Consider the following 19,075-nt stretch of genomic DNA (forward strand, 5'->3'; position numbering starts at 1 on the left):
AGTTGTTGCTACCTAGCAATTTGCTATGAGGAAGGGAATACCCATTTATTCCAGATCGGCAGAAATAATAGTACATTTAATATTTTATACACAAAATTTATAATGAATTCAAAAACTGTATATTTTCAAAAATATACATCTCTGGGGAATTTTTGCCATACTAACAGGAACACTTACTGTATTTTTAAATTCTATATTAACTCTACCTTCAAGAGTTCTAAAGCAGAGGCAGTTGGCTTACTTGCCACTAAAACGAAGAACACTACACCTCGACAATACCAACCTTTATTACATTATAATGTTCTAAATATTGAATCTACTAACCTAGATCTCCCATGGGGTAATAAAATATTTTGCTGCTGCCACTAAGCTGATATACTTTATATTCTTCAGTATAATAGTAACTCTATACCAGTAGGGAATACAGAGTTAGAAGTGATTTATCTGACAAAATTGAAGAAATCAATATTTACATTTGTTAAGTAGCTACATTTACTACCATAGCAAAAAATGATTAAACTAAGAAAAGCAAGTGTGTTATCTAACAAACAGTAACTTCAAATATGTGCCATTTTCAGTGGGGGATAATTTATAAAAATCTAGCATTTTCTATCTTTGGTGATCAAGTGAAGGCAAACCTTTTTAAAACCTTTACTGCAGTAATCATGTCTAAAAATGTTCGTACATCACAATACTTATGAACTGTGAATTCACATTTATATATAGTTCTGAAGAATTATTTTTGTCTAAGCAAGGATGTAGAATGAATTTTAAAGCAATGTATTATTAAAACAGTGTATTATTTTTAGACAGAACAAAATATTAAAGGTTAATTCCAAAATTGTCAAAACCAGTCGGGTTTTATGTGCCCGACTTGAAATACCTTAGGTCTGACTTTCAAAAATGCGCTACTTCAGTTAAAGTAAACCTGAGCTCAGCACCTCTGAAAATCAGGCCCAAGGTGTCTCAAAAGTTGGACACACAAAAATGAAGTACTCAAAAGCAGTGTCTACTCTTGAAAATTTGGCTCCTAATTATTTGCTCATTTCACCAAATAAAATGGAGTCCCATAAACATGAGAATGAACTCTACGAATTTTCTTCCAGCTAATTACATTTTTATGATAAATAATTTAGCTCTTCCATGTAGGGGAAATATATACTGTATTGTTGCCTTGTGAGCCACCATTCAGGGTATTGCAGGTTGTTTCTGTTAGGAGGAGAAAATGATGGTTGTTGGGTTTTTTTGTGAAAGCCTATTCATTTACAAAGAATGTACACAAAGTCCTGTTTCCCGGAACACAGTAGGAATCAAACAGGAGACCGTTTCCTTGCTCAATATTCCAAGCCTTTTTTCCAGCCAGCACTTGATCTGTCTCTCTTTGATTTTTCTCAAAGTGACACTATAAGTGCGCTTCTCTAGCTGTCCTTGGCTTTCTGCTCCTTCTCTGCCCAGCAAAAAAATACCAAGCCCTTTGCATTCAGCCTCAAATAAACCTCTCCACCCACATAGCTCAGCCAGTGGCGCTGGAACACTTCATAGTGAGGGTGCTGAAGGACCAGCTAAGGAAACTGTAAAGCAGTGGTCCCCAAACTCATGCCCCCCTTATCCCTGTCCATGCCCCCCACCCTCCAGAGTCTTGGCTTTGGGAGTGGGGGAAACACAGACAGGGGTAAGGGGGCCGGGGCCACAGCTGGTGGCAGGTGTGGGACTGGCAGCCAGGACCCTTGGCACGGGCCAGGAGCAGAGCCTCAGGCATGGGGCTGGCAGCCGGGACCCTAGGCACAGGTCGGGGATGCTGCAACACCCCCCCACACCCTTAGTTCCCGTGTTTATGAACTCAGCTCCTGATCAGCCTTGCATGTGGCCTTCATTTTGGGTGGTGGCTCCTATTGTTTCAGTTACCTTATTCCAAAAGGAGCTTAACTGCTTCTGACATTTATCCCAAATGAAGGGCAGCTGTTATACCCACCAGCTTCAACTAGGTACCATGCAACTCTCTTGTATAACAGCTTTAAAAGGTCAATGAAAGGAATCCCAGACCCTGCTTAACAATGCTCAGTAATGGACTGTGCTCTCCAAGTCAATTACAAATTAGTGCTGATGAGTTCTGAAAGGAGTCCTGTTGAGCTTTTGAAAGGATGGCAGTTGTGGCCCAGGGCCTTGAGGAAGGTACAGTATTCCTCATCTTGGCATGCAAACATGAAGACTCAGATCCTTGACCCATACCCTGAGTGTGAAGTATCAACAACAGAAGAGGGTGAGATTTTAGGCTGAAAGAAGTTCTCTTCTTCCTGTTTCTCCTAAAGAACATTAGCAGGAGACTGTTCGGAGGAAGTTCTCTCCTCCGAACAAAGCAAACTTGTTCCAGACCTCACATACTGTACATTCTGTTTCTGTATTGATAAATACCATGTATTTCTTTCTAACCACTTAAAATCACAGTTACAAAAAAGAACAGTTACTCACTGCAGCAAGAATATTTTTCCTTCTAACAACTCTCCCCCAGCATATGCAATATGCTTTTTAAGTTTTTTAGTGCTTGTGAAATATGCCAGATTGACTGTACAGGAAATTGTAGCCATTAACCAAAGAACAGATTCAGCAAAGGCAGTAGCAATGCAAGCTTCTCTATGTTATTCCATAAATGATTTCAACCATGAGATGGAGAAACTGTTATTAGGAGTTTCAGAGTAGCAGCCGTGTAAGTCTGTATCCGTAAAAAGAAAATGAGTACTTGTGGCACCTTAGAGACTAACAAATTTCTTATGCTCTAATAAGTACTCCTTTTGTTATTAGGAGTGTGTAGATCAGTCTCTATATCAGTTCAAATCCTAGCTCTCTGCTGAGAAAAGCTAGGAAAGAATGATACTTATGGTACAGGGTTTTCTCATATGGAGCCATATCTCAATAAGCTAAACATAGTTGACAGTTATTTACTAAACACCATAAAATGTGTTTTATGCTATGCAAAATGTAAAGGAAGTATGTTGCCTCTTCAAGATGCCAGGTTCTGGTTAGAATTTAAATGGCAAGATAAACCAAAGCGCTTTAGGAAGTTATAGAATAGAATATCAGGGTTGCAAGGGACCTCAGGAAGTCATCTTCTTGTCCAGCCCCCTGCTCAAAGAAGGACCAATCCCCAATTTTTGCCCCAGATCCCTAAATGGCCCTCTCAAGGATTGAGCTCACAACCGTGGGGTTTAGCAGGCCAATGCTCAAACCGCTAAGCTATTCCTCTCCCCCATATACTAGTGCTTCAGTAGGTGGCATTCTTTCCAAACAGTCAGTACTTAAAACCAGTGCTCCAGTATGGTGTGAGGGGGCCACTCTGCTGGTGGAGGAACCATCTTTCAAATGAAATGTAAAACTAAGGTCCTGAACCTTTGTGGATATTAAGGCTATAAGTACACTGCAAACCACTTGAGGCAGCTTACATGTGTCAATGGAAGGACTCTGGCAGGGGGAAGGTAGCGGGGAGCAGCCAGAGCCTTTCCACACTGCCTCCCCCTTGCCAGAACGTTTCCCCACTGCTGGGGTCTTTCACTGTGACAAGGAAAGGCTCTGGCAGCTCTCTATGGCAGGAAAAGGCTCTAGTGCAGGCAGGTGCCAGAGTTTTTCCCCACTGCCAGAGTTATTCTCCACTGCTGGAGCATTTCCATGTGGCAAGAAAAGACTCCAGCAACAGGGAGGCAGTGAGACACTATACTGCTAAAAATAGCAGTATAGATGGGGTGGCACTACTTGGGCAAGTAGAGAGCCCTGTAGGGTATATACCCAGGTACATACTCACAGGGTTCAGGAGTGTCTTTACTCTCTTCACCTAAGCAGTGTCTCACACTGCTGTTTAGACCCATGCCAGGGGGCCATGTAGGGTATGTTACTCTACATGTTGCCAAAAGGAATGTAGATGTACAATGTAGACGTATCCTATGGCACGTTTTACAAGGAGGAGGCTATTAGCCTTGGTATATTGGATAAATTTCAATTTAAATAATGACAGGTTTCAGAGTAACAGCCGTGTTAGTCTGTATTCGCAAAAAGAAAAGGAGTACTTGTGGCACCTTAGAGACTAACCAATTTATTTGAGCATGAGCTTTCGTGAGCTACAGCTCACTTCATCGGATGCATACCGTGGAAACTGCAGCAGACTTTATATATACACAGAGAATATGAAACAATACCTCCTCCCACCCCACTGTCCTGCTGGTAATAGCTTATCTAAAGTGATCATTTGGGGGGCCATTTCCAGCACAAATCCAGGTTTTCTCACCCTCCACCCCCCCACACAAACATTCTTCCTACCTAACTTCTTCTATAGATTCAGTTGGATATAATATTCTTCTTTACTTCCGATTGTAATTTGTTGGATAAAGTGCTTTGGGATTCTTTTGGCTGAGAGGTACTACATAAACCTAAGAGGATATTTTAAAAAGCCTAAATTCCAATAATGGTGGAGGCCTTCTGACAAGTTTCAACCTGTAATTAATTTTATTGCCAAGTTATAAACCATTGAAAATCTGTAAAGAGATGTCTGTAAATAGGAATGATGAAACAACTTTAACTGTATTGGCACTACTGGATGCTATTGTAATAGATAAAATGTGACATTTCTTACTCTAGCTAATGTTGCAGTCCAAACAGAAGCCAAAGACACACTTAAATCTTAGAGCTGCTGTAGCATGGTAGCAACACATGCTATATGAGCTGAAAGCATATTTCTCAACTCTGACATTTATATCAAAGACAACTCTTGCAACAAATGGGGGATATCTTTATATTTGTCATAATGGATGAAGTTATCAATGTAAATGGTTTGATTATAGAAAATCTTATCAAAGAAAGTTGAGCTTTTATGTTAAAATACATTTTCCTGTTTTAAAAATTCTACAGCTGCATAAAGAACAATACCAGGCTGATGAGGGGTTATCAAAGCTTTTTATGCAAAATTAGAAACTGAGCTCATATACTCCAAATTACAACAAAATTATTTCTTGAAATACTCAGATACGTTATTTATCTTTAGAAACACAACTTTAGAAAAAGAAATTGTTGATGATACCAAAGTATGAATTATTAATTAAATTTAAATGGTATGTATTATAAGGCTGTGTTTTTATATTACATACTAATGGTCTGGTGAGTTGTACTGTAAATACCATTCCAATTTTTCTCATCTTGTGGTTTCCATTGTCCCTAGAAATCTATTATATAAATCTGATTGTGTTTTTATTCATTTACCCATTTTCATTATTCATTTTCTCTTTAGGCTGGATCTTGCACTTACAGTAATAAAAACTATAAATTGTATGTTATAACACTGTATCATACCACAGCTATTCCGGGAGGAGGCTTATAGCTGCAGATGACTGATAAAACTGGTAGCTTAATCCATAAAATTGTAGCAATTACTGTTCGATAATGATACTTGACAGAATTTTCTCTAGATAAGTTTTATCAAAATAAACATATATTTGGAAGAAAAAACAAATAAAAACTTGACAATTCAACTTTTAAAAATATTTTAAGTAGTTAGAAATATTAGAAAGGTGTCACTGAAAAATAAGGTAGTACAAATACAGTAATCACAAAAAGAAAAGGAGTACTTGTGGCACCTTAGAGACTAACAAATTTATTTGAGCATAAGCTTTCGTGAGCTACAACTCACTTCATTGGATGCATTCAGTGGAAAATACAGTGGGGAGATTTATATACACAGAGAACGTGAAACAATGGGTGTTATCATACACGCTGTAAGGAGAGTGATCATTTAAGATGAGCTAATACCAGCAGGAGAGCGGGGCGGGGGGGGGGGACGACACACCAAGAACGTCTTGTCAACTGCTGGAAATGGCCCACCTTGATTATCACTACAAAAGGTTTTCTTCCCCCCCTCCCTGCTCTCCTGCTGGTATTATCTCATCTTAAGTGATCACTCTCCTTACAGCGTGTAATGATAACACCCATTGTTTCACGTTCTCTGTGTATATAAATCTCCCCACTGTATTTTCCACTGAATGCATCCAATGAAGTGAGCTGTAGCTCACGAAAGCTTATGCTCAAATAAATTTGTTAGTCTCTAAGGTGTCACAAGTACTCCTTTTCTTTTTGCGAATACAGACTTACACGGCTGCTACTCGGAAACCAGTAATCACAAAGATATTTTTTACACTTACTAGCTCATGGATGAGTGAGGATAAAAATAGTCTCCCATTGTCATGATTTGATGTTATAGCATATGAATATATTTACTGTAGGGTATTACATAAATACAAAAGAGATTAAGGCATTGCAAGTTCTTCGAAATTCTACATCTAATCACGGATATACATTGTAGCTACAACAGAAAACATGAAATATGCAGCAGATTTTTACTAACTTTCTTTAGAAACATTGCTGCAGAAATCTAGCAACTTTGCAAGTCCATTATATAGCAATTTTGTGTTTTAGACCAAGTTGATCAGAACCCATGTAATTCTTACAAATGCAGTTATTTGTAACAGTGACTCAAAGGACATGCCCCCTGCTGGCCAAGCAAGGCCCTGCATGCACACCGCCCTCAGCTTGCTCTACTAGTGTTCAGAAATAAACCACTTGCCTCCAGAGTCTTTAAACAATACTCCCCTTCTCCTAGGGTTCAGTTTATTTAGTTCATACAGCTTCCTTTAGGTTCACAAGTCTTAACAGCCCTGTTTCTTGGAGATAGGGGGTTTTAGTCAAGCTACTCTGTCCTTGGCACAGAAGGTCCACTGCTCCCCTTTTTGAGCTGTGCTCATTACCTCAGGCCAGCTGTGGCTTTCAACCAGCTTCTCATTCAGTTGGCCCCTTTCTCCAAATAGTCCCCAGATTCAGAGGATTCAGCTAATAACCTTCTCCTGGTGGTGTCTCTCTGAATATAGACAACCCTCTACTTCCAGCTTATTCCCAATTAATTGGAAGAAAGGAGAGACTTGCCCCACACACTCTGCAAGACTTTTGGTCCCAGCCCCTTAAACAAACAGTAACTGACTTTCTCCAAATCATTACATATTCTGGGGACTTCCTCTCCACCAATACCTCATTTCCTAGATCTTTTGCATACATCAAAGCCTCCCAAAATCTTAAAGGGCCATGCCACGTAACCGGGATGAGCTCACTGCTAGGCACCACTACCGATATGGGAGCAGACTATATCACAGTACAGTATGTAAAATAATATCAGAATATACATACCTGTTTAGCCATATTCTCTACAAATTTTGGTGATCTTTCCCTTAATAATGTTACAAGATCTTTATATATGTCACTTTTTCTCTCATAGTCAATATCATCTTTCTCCTTTTCTCTACCCTTAAAAAAGAACACAATTTTAAATTATTATTATTCTCTTTCATTATAGATTTCCATCTGTAAGGTAAATACTGTTAAGAAACATAGGTCCCAAGCTTGCAATGATCTTTACACAACTGACCACTGTGCCAGCACAGAGCCCCAGTGAATGCCAATGGGGATTAGCAGGGGCCCCAGGGTCCACTCAGATGGAGCTCATTGCAGGATCAGCATCTTAGACCCAGTCCTGCAAGTAGTTACTACTGCATGTGGTGCTTTGTGAGTAGTCCCATGGAAAGGGACTTAGGAACCATGGGGAGAAACCAAATAAACATAAGCCTCTAGTATGATGCAGGTTTCAGAGTAGCAGCTGTGTTAGTCTGTATTCGCAAAAAGAAAATGAGGACTTGTGGCACCTTAGAGACTAACACATTTATTTGAGCATAAGCTTTCGTGAGCTACAGCTCACTTCATTGGATGCAGTGGCTAAGAAAGCTAAGATGTATAATCAGGGAAATAGCAAGTAGCAATATGGAGGGGATATTACCACTGTATATGGCATTAGCAAGATTATTATTGGAATATTGTGTCCAGTTCTGGTGTTCATACTTTAAAACAGATAGTGACAAATTGGAAAGGATATAGAAAAGAGCTACAGCACTGATTTGAGATCTGGAAAGCCTGCCTTACAGTGAGAGAATACAGAAGCTCAATCTGTTTATAGTTGATCATAAAGAAGATTAAGAGGTGACTTAACAATGTTCTATAACTTCCTACATGGGGAGAAGATTTCTGACAGTAGAGTGCTCTTTAATTTAGCAGACATAAGCATAACAAGCGCTAATGGCTGGAAGCTAAAACTAGACAAATCCAGACTAGAAATAAAGCACACATTTTTGATAGTAAGGATAATTAACCATTGGAAGAACTTAATTAGGGATGTGATTGAGTCTTTATCACTTGAAGTCTTAAAATAAAAAATGGATGTCTTTCTAAAAGATATGCTGTAGCTCAATCAGAAGTTATGGACTTGATGAAGGAATTACTGAGTGACATTTTATGGTTTGTGTTATGCAGGTCAGATTAGATGGTGGTAATGGCGCCTTCTGGCCACAAAATCTATTAATCTGTTATTTCAATGGGACTCATAGTAGTAAGAACTTCATCCAGTAGAATGTGTTTAGAAGATCATGTCCTTATTTATAGCTGGGGCAAAAAAAAGTATGGGTTTTTTTCCTTAAAAAACTGGAATTTTGTGTAGGTTTTATTCTTTATTATATTTGTCCCAAACTTTTATATTTTTATACAAGCAATCATCATAAGAAGAGAGAAAAATAGTTTGGGACTGGGACTCAGGAAGGAGAGGGTGCAGTAACCTTGTGCAGTAACTGTAGTTCTTCAATATGTGTGTCCCTGTGGGGGCTCCACTTTAGGTGACATGCACCCCGCATGCCTTCATTCAGAGATTTTTCATTAGCAGTGTCCGTTCAGCCTGCACATGTGTCCTACATGTCCTTGTGCTCTGCACCAGGTCTATATGGGACTGCACAGGCAAACCACCCTCTACTACAAAGTTTATCACAAAGTTCTACAAGGAAACTCTGAAGTACAGGGGAAGGAGGGCAAGTAGTGGAGCACCCATAGGGACATACATCTCAAAGAACTACAATTACTGCACAAGATTGAGTAACCTCTTCTTCTTTGAATAGTGTCCCTATGGTTGCTCCACTTCAGATGACTCCCGAGAGCAGTATACCCACAGCAAGGAGGGAGCTACAGAATCAGGTCCAGAAATGAAGACGGAGCTGCATAGCCAACTGCCACACCAAATCTAGAGGCATGGACCAAGGCACAGTGCTTGGAGAAGGTATGTACTGAAGACCATGTAGTGGCTCTGCAGATACTGGAACATCTTTAAGTAATGCCATAGATGTTGATTGCAACCTAATAGAGAATGCTAATACCATGAAAGGAGGTTGAAAGCTGGCAACATATAACATGCATTAATACATCCAAAGATCCACCTTGATTGCCTCTGGGAGTAGAGTGTGGATCCTTTAGATCTATCTGCAATGGAAACAAATAGTCTAGGAGACCTCTGAAATGGTTTGGTTTTGTCTATATAGAAGGCCATTGCTCTTCTGACACCTGAGGGATGGAAGGAAGTCTGCTGTTAGGAAGTATGTGGTTTTGTGGAAAAAAGGGTAAAAGAATGGTTTGATTAAGATGAAACTCAGATGACACCTTGGTATGAATTTACGGGGTGGACATAAAAAAAGTTTGTCCTTGAACAAAATCATGAAAGGAGGGTCTGCCATTAAGGCCCAAATGTCTCAGACTCTTTGGGTTGATGTGAGGGCTATCAAAAAGGCCCATCATCACAGACAGGTTCAGTAAGGAGCAGGTCACCATTGGTTCACAGAGAGGACTTTTAAGACATCTGAGAACTCAACTAAGATCCCAAGATGGAGTGGGGTCTTTCACTTGAGGGAAAACATTCCCCAATCCTTTGATGAACTTTTCAAGTTGCTGGGTGAGCAAACAAAAAGAACATTTCCACTGGAAAATGAAAGGCTGTTATGGCGGCCAAGTAAACCTTGACTGAGTTGGTTGATAATCCCCCTGCAACTGAAGAAAACAGGCAATCCAGGATAACCAAGAGTGGGGAAGATTTGGATGCAAGTCATGGACGTTCACATCAATGGCTAAATTTCTTCCACTATTGAAGGTAAGTATTTTGGGTAGATTCTTTCCTACTGTTTAATAACACTTGTAGTACCTCCACAGAAAAGGCAGACTCTAGCCCAGTGGTGGGGAACCTGCAGCCCACGGGCCACACGCGGCTCAGCTTACATTGACCATCTGCTGGCACGGCTGCCTGCAGCTCCCAGTGGCCACAGTTTGCCATTCCCGGCCAATGGGAGCTGTGGGAAGCAGCGCGGGCTGCAGGGACATGCTGGCCGCCACTTCCCACAGCTCCCATTAGCTGGGAACGGGGAACTGTAGCCACTGGAAGCTGCAGGTGGCTGTGCCTGCAGACAGTCAATGTAAACAAACTGTCTCACGACCCGCCACCAGATTATCCTGACAGGCCACGCGCGGCCCGCAGGCCGCAGGTTGCCCACCACTGTTCTAGCCCCATGAACTATCGAGGGGCCATGTCTTCTGGCAGAGAACTCCTAGATTGAGATGAAGCAATCTATCTGTCTTGGAGAAGAAGATGAGGGGTAAGTGGAAGCTTTATTGCTGGAGAGAGGGACAGGTGAAATAGGTAAGAATACTATGCTTGTCTCAATCATGTTGCAAGTACTAGAATAACCCTGGCTTTGTCCTGTCTGATTTTGTTCAGCACCCTCAATATCAGAGGCATTTGGGAAAATATGTAGAACAGTCTCTTTGTCCAAGGTAGGAAGAAGGCATCCCACAGAGAATGGCATCCTAGATCCCCTCTTGACCAGAACAGACGACACTTTCAGTTTGTGAAAGTGGTGAAGTGGTCCACTGCTGGAAATCCCCAAATTTGAAATATGCCATGGAGGGTCCAAAAGTCCAACTCCCATTTGTAGTCATGGGAGAAATGCCCGCTGAGAGCAACAGACAGGGTGTTTTGAGTGCCAGGTAGGTACATTGCTGAAAGGTGTATACAATGGATTATGCACCAGAGAGGGAGACCTTGCTCCTCGTTGCTGGTTGATATAAAACATACAGGCCACATTATCATAGAATCATAGAATATCAGGGTTGGAAGGGACGTCAGGAGGTCATCACGTCCAACCCCCTGCTCAAAGCAGGACCAACACCCAACTAAATCATCCCAGCCAGGGCTTTGTCAAGTCTGACCTTAAAAACTTCTAAGGAAGGAGATTCCACCACCTCCCTAGGTAACGCATTCCAGTGTTTCACCAGCCTCCTAATGAAAAAGTTTTTCCTAATATCCAACCTAAACCTCCCCCTCTGCAACTTGAGACAATTACTCCTCGTTCTGTCGTCTGCTACCACTGAGAACAGTCTAGATCCATCCTCTTTGGAACCCCCTTTCAGGTAGTTGAAAGCAGCTATCAAATCCCCCCTCATTCTTCTCTTCCGTAGACTAAACATCCCCAGTTCCCTCAGCCTCTCCTCATAAGTCATGTGTTCCAGACCCATAATCATTTTTGTTGCCCTCCGCTGGACGTTTTCCAGTTTTTCCACATCCTTCTTGTAGTGTGGGGCCCAAAACTGGACACAGTACTCCAGATGAGGCCTCACCAATGTCGAATAGAGGGGAACGATCACGTCCCTCGATCTGCTGGCAATGCCCCTACTTATACATCCCAAAATGCCGTTAGATTTCTTGGCAACAAGGGCACACTGTTGACTCATATCCAGCTTCTCATCCACTGTAACCCCTAGGTCCTTTTCTGCAGAAATGCTGCCTAGCCATTCGGTCCCTAGTCTGTAGCGGTGAATGGGATTCTTCCGTCCTAAGTGCAGGACTCTGCACTTATCCTTGTTGAACCTCATCAGATTTCTTTTGGCCCAATCCTCTAATTTGTCTAGGGCCCTCTGTATCCTATCCCTAGCCTCCAGTTTATCTACCTCTCCTCCCAGTTTAGTGTCATCTGCAAACTTGCTGAGGGTGCAATCCACACCATCCTCCAGATCATTTATGAAGATATTGAACCAAACCAGCCCGAGGACCAACCCTTGGGGCACTCCACTTGATACTGGCTGCCAACTAGACATGGAGCCATTGATCACTACCGGTTGAGCCCGATGATCTAGCCAGCTTTCTATCCACCTTATAGTCCATTCATCCAGCCCATACTTCTTTAACTTACTAGCAAGAATACTGTGGGAGACGGTGTCAAAAGCTTTGCTAAAGTCAAGGAACAACACGTCCAGCGCTTTCCCCTCATCCACAGAGCCAGTTATCTCGTCATAGAAGGCAATTAGATTAGTCAGGCATGACTTGCCCTTGGTGAATCCATGCTGACTGTTCCTGATCACTTTCCTCTCCTCTAAGTGCTTCAGAATGGATTCCTTGAGGACCTGCTCCGTGATTTTATCTATTATAACCCTCATTGACTTGACTTGATGAGAGATAAAAAATGAAGGCAAGCATTTCTGATTGCCCTGAGTTCTAACAGGTTGATGTGAAGACTGCTTTCGTGAGGTGATCATCTTCCTGGATTGTATTGAAACATGCCCTCTCTCTCTCAACAGGGATGCATCCATCGTTATGGTGACTGTCAAATTCAGCTGGAGAAAAGGAATACCTGCACCAACGTTTGATGATCTTTCCACTGTCCTAGGGAATCTTTCACCTGAAGTGGAAATGAAACCTGTTTGTCTGAGCTTTGTTTGTGAGTAGACTGTTCTGAGCCATCTCTGGAAGCAACAAAGGCATAACCTTGCATGATCCGTTATGGTGGGCACTGAGGAAATCAGATACTTAGGCTTGTACGGTACCAAGGAACCTGTTAGGGGAGGCACTGGAAAGTAGAGCCATATTCAATGGTACCAGACTGGAGGAATGTCTTTCCTTGCCATCTTTATCATGTCCAGATACTACCTAAGATCTCTCGGAGCCACGTTTGCTCTTAGAAGAGCTTTGCGGTTTTCCAGTCCTGCCAGTATGGGGACAGCCCTTCGCCTCTAAGACACGAGGTTGAGAGGTCAAAGTTCCTGAGTCGGTCTACCTACTGGTAGATCAAGGTCTTTTTGGAGTAGATTCCTTATGAAGGACATTAGAGCTCCTCTTCCTGGGACCCTCTGAGGAGGTCTCTGGAGTTTTCCCCTTTCTGGGGGAGTGCTGAGCCAAGGTCAATGGGGCACTGGATCTACCCGGAGACTGCATAGGGGCATGCTCCTGACCAGGCTCTCAAGTGGGATGAAGGGAACCCTCGATCATTCCCAACCTCAGCTTCATCTCCTGATTCTTCCATGCCCTGGACTTAAAGGCCAGACAGAAGTTACACTTCTGTGGGATGCGTTACTCTGCTAGGCACTAAAAGCACTTGGAGTGGCCATCTCTAATTGGGATGGCCACTTGGCAAGGCAGCATTTAAACCCTGGTGAGCCAGGAAAGCATGCCTTCCCAAAGGGAAGGAAGAGGATAAAACAAACCTCTCAACTACTAAAATAAGCTAACCTAAAAAACTAACAGAATAGATTAGGGGTGAGTAAACTTCGGCCCGTGGGCTGCATCCAGCCCATCAGACGTTTTAATTTGGTCCTTGAGCTCCCGCCAGGGAGTGGGATCAGGGACTTGCCCCGCTCCGCATGTGTTGTGGCTCTGCACAGCTCCCAGAAGCAGCGGCAAGTCTCCCCTCTGGCTCCTACTCATAGGAGCAGCCAGGGGGCTCCACATGCTGCCCCTGCCCCAGGCACCACGCCTGCAGCTCCCATTAGCCGGGAACCACTGCCAATGGAAGCTGCAGGGGTGGCGCCTGCAGATGAGGCAGTCCGCAGAGCTGCCTAGCCACGCCTCTGGGTAGGAGCCAGAAGGGGGACATGCCGCTGCTTCCGGAAGCTGCTTGAAGTAAGCACCACCTGGAGCCTGCACCCCTGACCTCCTCCCATGCCCCAACCGCCTGCCCCACCTCTAATCCCCCTCCTGCCCTCCAAATTCCTTGGTCCCAGCCTGGAACACCTTCCTGCACCCCAAATCCCTCATCCCCAGCCCCACAACCCCCAGCTGGAGCCCTCCCCTCTCCACACTCCAACCCCGTGCCCTAGCCCTGAGCCCCCTCCTGCACCTTGAACTCCTCATTTCTGGCTCCACCCCAGAGCCCGCAACCCCAGCCAAAGCCCTCACCCCCTTCTGCACCCAACCTCAAATTTTGTGAGCATTCATGGCCCACCATACAATCTCCATACCCAGATGTGGCCCTTGGGCCACAAAGTTTGCCAAGCCCTGGACTAAACTAAACTCAGCTAACAACTAGGAAAAATTTTTAGCAGAGGCAAGCTCAAGGCAGATATGCTAAAACTCAATCTCAGGCTGAGGCAGCTGAGAAGGAACTGAGGGAAGTTCGCCCATGCAGCATTATATAGCCTTGGTGCAGAGCATGAGGACTTGCAGGGCACATGTGTGGGCCAAATGGACACTGCTAATGAAAATCTCCAATTGAAGGTGCGGGGAAAACACACACCCAAAGTAGAGCACTCATAGGGACAGTACTTGAAGAAGAAATGTGTGTCTACTCCCTGCTCTCTCATGGACTTCCTATGTGAATTTGGGCAAGACACTTAAGACTGTTACTGAGTTTCCACTAAAAGTCTGACTTTTCCCACCCCTCTAAAATCCACAAAGGAATATCAGAATCAAAAGTAGTGAGTTGGGTTTGTGGCCGAGATAAATAAGTTTGTACAAGGAATTCCTGAATTCTGACACCTTAAATATAACACTGTCCCTCAGAGTCCAAAGAGTTAGCAAACTTTTTTTTGCTACCGTGTAGACACTTTGCCCCCAGTCACTTCAATGGAAGTGCTCGCATGCTTAAAGATAAGCACATTCATAGGTGTTTGCTGAATTGGGCATAAGGGTAACTTTTCAAGTTTAAGTTATTAGACTCTAATTTTAAAGGTTATTAACATATTAAAATAGTAACATCAGAATGAGTCATACAGAGATCCTGAGCTAATTTTGAGTGATGTTTATTTATGGCTAATTGATGATGTTTACATATGAAAGTAATATCAGTGAACTGAACCCAACGGGACTACTCACATGCATGAAATTACAAATGTGTGTTTTTGCAGGGTTGGGTCTAAAAGACAGAGAAGACACAAAATTTGAGGAAAGCCAAAAGCTGACATTATACTGGGTCTTTCACTTCTAATTATTATTATTATGAACTCAAGTAGGATAACACCCCAGCCATATTGCTAGGTAGTTAGATTAATGTTTCTGATAAGATTATTATTGGAATGATTACAACAATGCATCAGATTGTATTACGATGGCTTTCCTAGCTAACACAAAGGATTTTTTAAAAGTGAAAATGTAGATTATGGACAATATGATATAATTCAGAAAGAATGTAATGGTATGCATCTTGCCATTCTTCAGGATTCATTAACAGATCTGTTTCATACTCAACTTCCTCTAATAGCTAGATATAGTGAAAAGAATGTGCAAAACAAGCATTTTATGTGCTGCTTCACACATGTGGTAACTAAGTAAATTTACAAGTGAAGTGTAAACCACTAGAATTCACTGTTCAGGCAATAGCAGAAAAAGAAATAATGACTTATAGTCAAAACGTAAAAAATATATGGCATCATGCCATGATTATTTTCTCTCTTTCTGCAGTGCCACTAAAGTAACTCTTCAGCTCTTGGTTGAATGCAACTGCCCTAAATCCTCAGGTAGGACTCACCCATTTTTACATACTCAAGTTTCTTTTATCCCAAATTTGAGTTTTTATTGTTACTTACTCCATTTAAAAACACTCCTGCTGTGCTGCAAGTGATGTACAAAGGATCAGTGTCATGTGGTTTAACAATCAAATAACAAATTTCCCCATGGACTTGTCTCCAAGGTGGGGCTCGACATCCATTGGAGAATTCATAATCTGTAACAATAGTGTTTTTGTTATTTTTAAAAATATATTGCTATTTCTAATAATAAGACCTGAATGGATTTTTAATTATAAAATTCATACAAATTAAGGTCCCAGTCCTACAACTCTTACTTATGTCAACAATCCAAACTCATTTAGGACTTGATCCTGCAAAGTGGTGAGCATTCCGGCCTGATCCAACAAACCACTTAAACATCTGTGCAGCACTTATCAGGATCAAGCCCTTAATTAGTCCGACTGAATTCAATGAGACATGAATAGGGATTATTTATGTAAATCAAGGTTGAAGAATTCAGCTCCATATCTGTGGGTACATGTTGTTCTATATTATTACTTAAAAATAGAAATACACATTTTAAATCAGTAAGAGATAATGAATTTATTTTAATATCTACATTTAAAAAATAAAAATTATATTTAATGTATAGGTGTAAATGTCAAACATGATCAAACAAAAACATAAAAGGTAGAATTTTAACCTGATATATATTCAAGAGATTCCAGCACGGTATCTTCTCCTTCTCCAGAGAAATGTTTCAGCAGATCCACTTCATTTTTTACAGCAGCTGGAGTTAATCTCACCTCTCTGTAATTAATAGAAAATGGTCTAAAATCTAATAATAAAAAATAGATTTTCAAAAAATAATCAAGACAATTGTATAAAGGGATTTTGCTCTTTCCTTTCACTAGTTTCAGAGTAGTAGGAAAAACAACTAAAAATATGCAAATAGCTATTTAGTGAAATTTTAGCTTCACAACTAAAATGAAACTGATATAACTCTTCGACAAATTCAGTATCTTTTGTGTGCTTTCATAACTAAATGAACAACTCTATTAAAAAGTTTTAATTGCTAGTGTATTATTTATTTATATAAATTATATTGAGTTGCTTTCAAATACAGAACATATGTCCTTCATGCATAGAAATGTATACACACACACAAACACACACATTTATACTCATATTGTTAAACCTCCAGAAAACATCTTGCATTTCAGCAACTTTTCCTGGTTTTCATAAATCAATAAAGAATTACTTTCATACCTTTTTGAGTGATTTCTTCTTATCATACCAAAAGCACATGTTTTGGGTTAAAATGAATTTAATTTAAAAACAAAACAAAAAAATTACTGGCTAAAAATGGACAGTTTCATTTGCAATGTACTTACTGTGAAATACGTTTTAAAGAACTGTTAAGTAGTTGCATATCCAGCTGTTGAAGAAGAAGAGATATCTTCATTTTAATCTCTGTATCAGGATCATCATCTTTTTTCATTCTGTCCAGCAAGCGCAGCATAGACATATCTTCTCCTTCAATGGTCCCATATCCTGGGCCAAGAATTTTCACTATAGGATCTCTATTGGCTGTAAATGAGAAACATTATCAATATAAAAATAATGGTACTTTAAAACCGATCTTAAAGGATTTTTAAAATCCTTCACTGCCAAAGCATTTTAACAATGGTAACTTATAATATGAACACATATTTAATTTTAAAAGATAGATAATGGGTTCCTTAACATGTTTAAAATGTTACTGTTTTATCTTGTAGGAGTAAATGATTTCACATCACTTTATTGTGATTTGAAATACATTAATATATCAGTTTTTAACAGTATGAAAACAAAATTCAGGTAAAACAAACAAATAATAAACAGGAGCTGTCTTCTGGTGAATAAACATTTAGATTTATTGAATCGAGAGGTAAATATCAAACTCTCTTTTGGGTCAGTATTTACCTTCAGGGATAATAAAATTGGATGATGACCCAAACATCAAGTCAATGGGCTCAATTCACAGAAAAGCCATCATTACGGAAGTTTGATTTAGTGTAAAACAATGTCTTAAAAGATTTGTTGGCAACACTCCCAATGATTCTATAAAAGGCCCAGCTATCACTTGCTCAGGATTTCCAGCTGTCCTTTTCAGTGACCAGTGACACAACTATGTGTCAGCTGGTTTTATAAACTCCTCTTGTTCTCAGTGGCCCAATAAGTGACAGTATTCTTACACAGATGCATAGCAGTTGCTGGCTCACACTGAAGCATGATCCCTGTGTATGCCTTTACTATGTGGGCATTTTACAAATCAGGCGCAATCCATCTGTGACTGCATCAGAATTATAGCTAACTTATTTTCTACCAATTTCACAAATAAATGTTACTCAGATCTTGCACTCCCATGGGTGTCTAATTTAGCACACTTAGGTGCTTTTTATTCAGTTTGTATACAAGGAACTGGATAGGACCCAATAACTATACTGTTACATATTTTCTAAAAGTGCTCATCAGGAAGATATGAAAATGTTCACAACCATGAACTTCCTAAGCATAACATATTTTTGTTGGTTATTTTAATAAATTAACATTATAAAAGCGAGATTACCTTAAAAGTACAGAAAAAAACTATTATTAGCTTCTGAGGACACATTTAGTATGCCAAGATTTGAATATATGATCTGCTATAATTGTTGAGGTACCAGTCAGGATACATGCATCTTTATATGTAATTCCATGTTAACATTATTCCAGAGCTCTATATTACTGACTTCAGTGAAGATAAAAAAATAAAAAATAGAAGTTTGCTGGTTCATCACATCACTGTTTTCAACCAATCCCTCATAAGCCAAAATTTGTACTAAATAAAATATAACGTATGTGTTTCTTTCTTTATTTTTTTAAACATTAAAATTCAAGGGCAAGAGAGAAAAAAAAACAACCTTCAAGGCATGCCTGTGCTTCCTTTAACTTTTTTTCCATAGCTACATGTAGCAAACGAGAGAGTTGGCCAAAACTGCGTACTCTGATAGTTGAGTCACTGAGGAGAAGCAATGGTTGATCATCTTTGTCTCTTTCTTCTGACTGAACGGTTGTTCCACTAGAAGAATAAAATGATACTTCATAAAGAAAGAACTTTTATTAAAGGAAAATTTTAGGTAGAGTCCAACTCTGAGAATGCTGCTCAAAGCTCTTAATCAAAAATGGACCTTGTCTCCTAATTTACATCCCCCTTTCTAATTACTAATAGACCATGTTGACTTGCAAAATCAAAAGAGTTCCCAGGAACAAATGTTAGGCTGCTGTACCTTACTTACCAAACGAAGGTCTATCAGTGAAATATATATTAATATATTACAGCTGACAACAGAAATATGCATAAGAATATAAGAACAGCCATTCATGATTTCATAGACCA

The 19,075-nt window shown here is 40.5% G+C and overlaps 1 protein-coding gene and 1 long non-coding RNA gene across 3 annotated transcripts in view; one reads left to right on the forward strand and one right to left on the reverse strand.

The window, feature by feature from the left end:
• Positions 1 to 19,075, reverse strand: part of ODAD2 (outer dynein arm docking complex subunit 2) — a 192,166-nt gene that overhangs the window by 166,278 nt on the left and 6,813 nt on the right. For both annotated transcript variants that reach the window (XM_084620409.1, XM_084620410.1), the window contains exons 3-7: positions 18,600 to 18,757; positions 17,049 to 17,244; positions 16,358 to 16,464; positions 15,733 to 15,869; positions 7,213 to 7,329 (exon numbers count right to left, since the gene is read on the reverse strand). In XM_084620409.1, the coding sequence (XP_084476535.1) occupies positions 7,213 to 7,329; positions 15,733 to 15,869; positions 16,358 to 16,464; positions 17,049 to 17,244; positions 18,600 to 18,757 (715 nt within the window). The remainder of the gene's footprint in view (positions 1 to 7,212; positions 7,330 to 15,732; positions 15,870 to 16,357; positions 16,465 to 17,048; positions 17,245 to 18,599; positions 18,758 to 19,075) is intronic.
• Positions 1 to 19,075, forward strand: part of LOC311516399 — a 73,834-nt gene that overhangs the window by 50,726 nt on the left and 4,033 nt on the right. Inside the window, exons 2-4 of the long non-coding RNA XR_014710402.1 lie at positions 9,018 to 9,175; positions 12,514 to 12,653; positions 15,608 to 15,663. This is a non-coding gene — a long non-coding RNA (uncharacterized lncRNA). The remainder of the gene's footprint in view (positions 1 to 9,017; positions 9,176 to 12,513; positions 12,654 to 15,607; positions 15,664 to 19,075) is intronic.

This window comes from Lepidochelys olivacea, assembly GCF_965140295.1.
Source record: "Lepidochelys olivacea isolate rLepOli2 genome assembly, chromosome: 2".
NCBI classification, from domain to species: domain Eukaryota; kingdom Metazoa; phylum Chordata; order Testudines; family Cheloniidae; genus Lepidochelys; species Lepidochelys olivacea.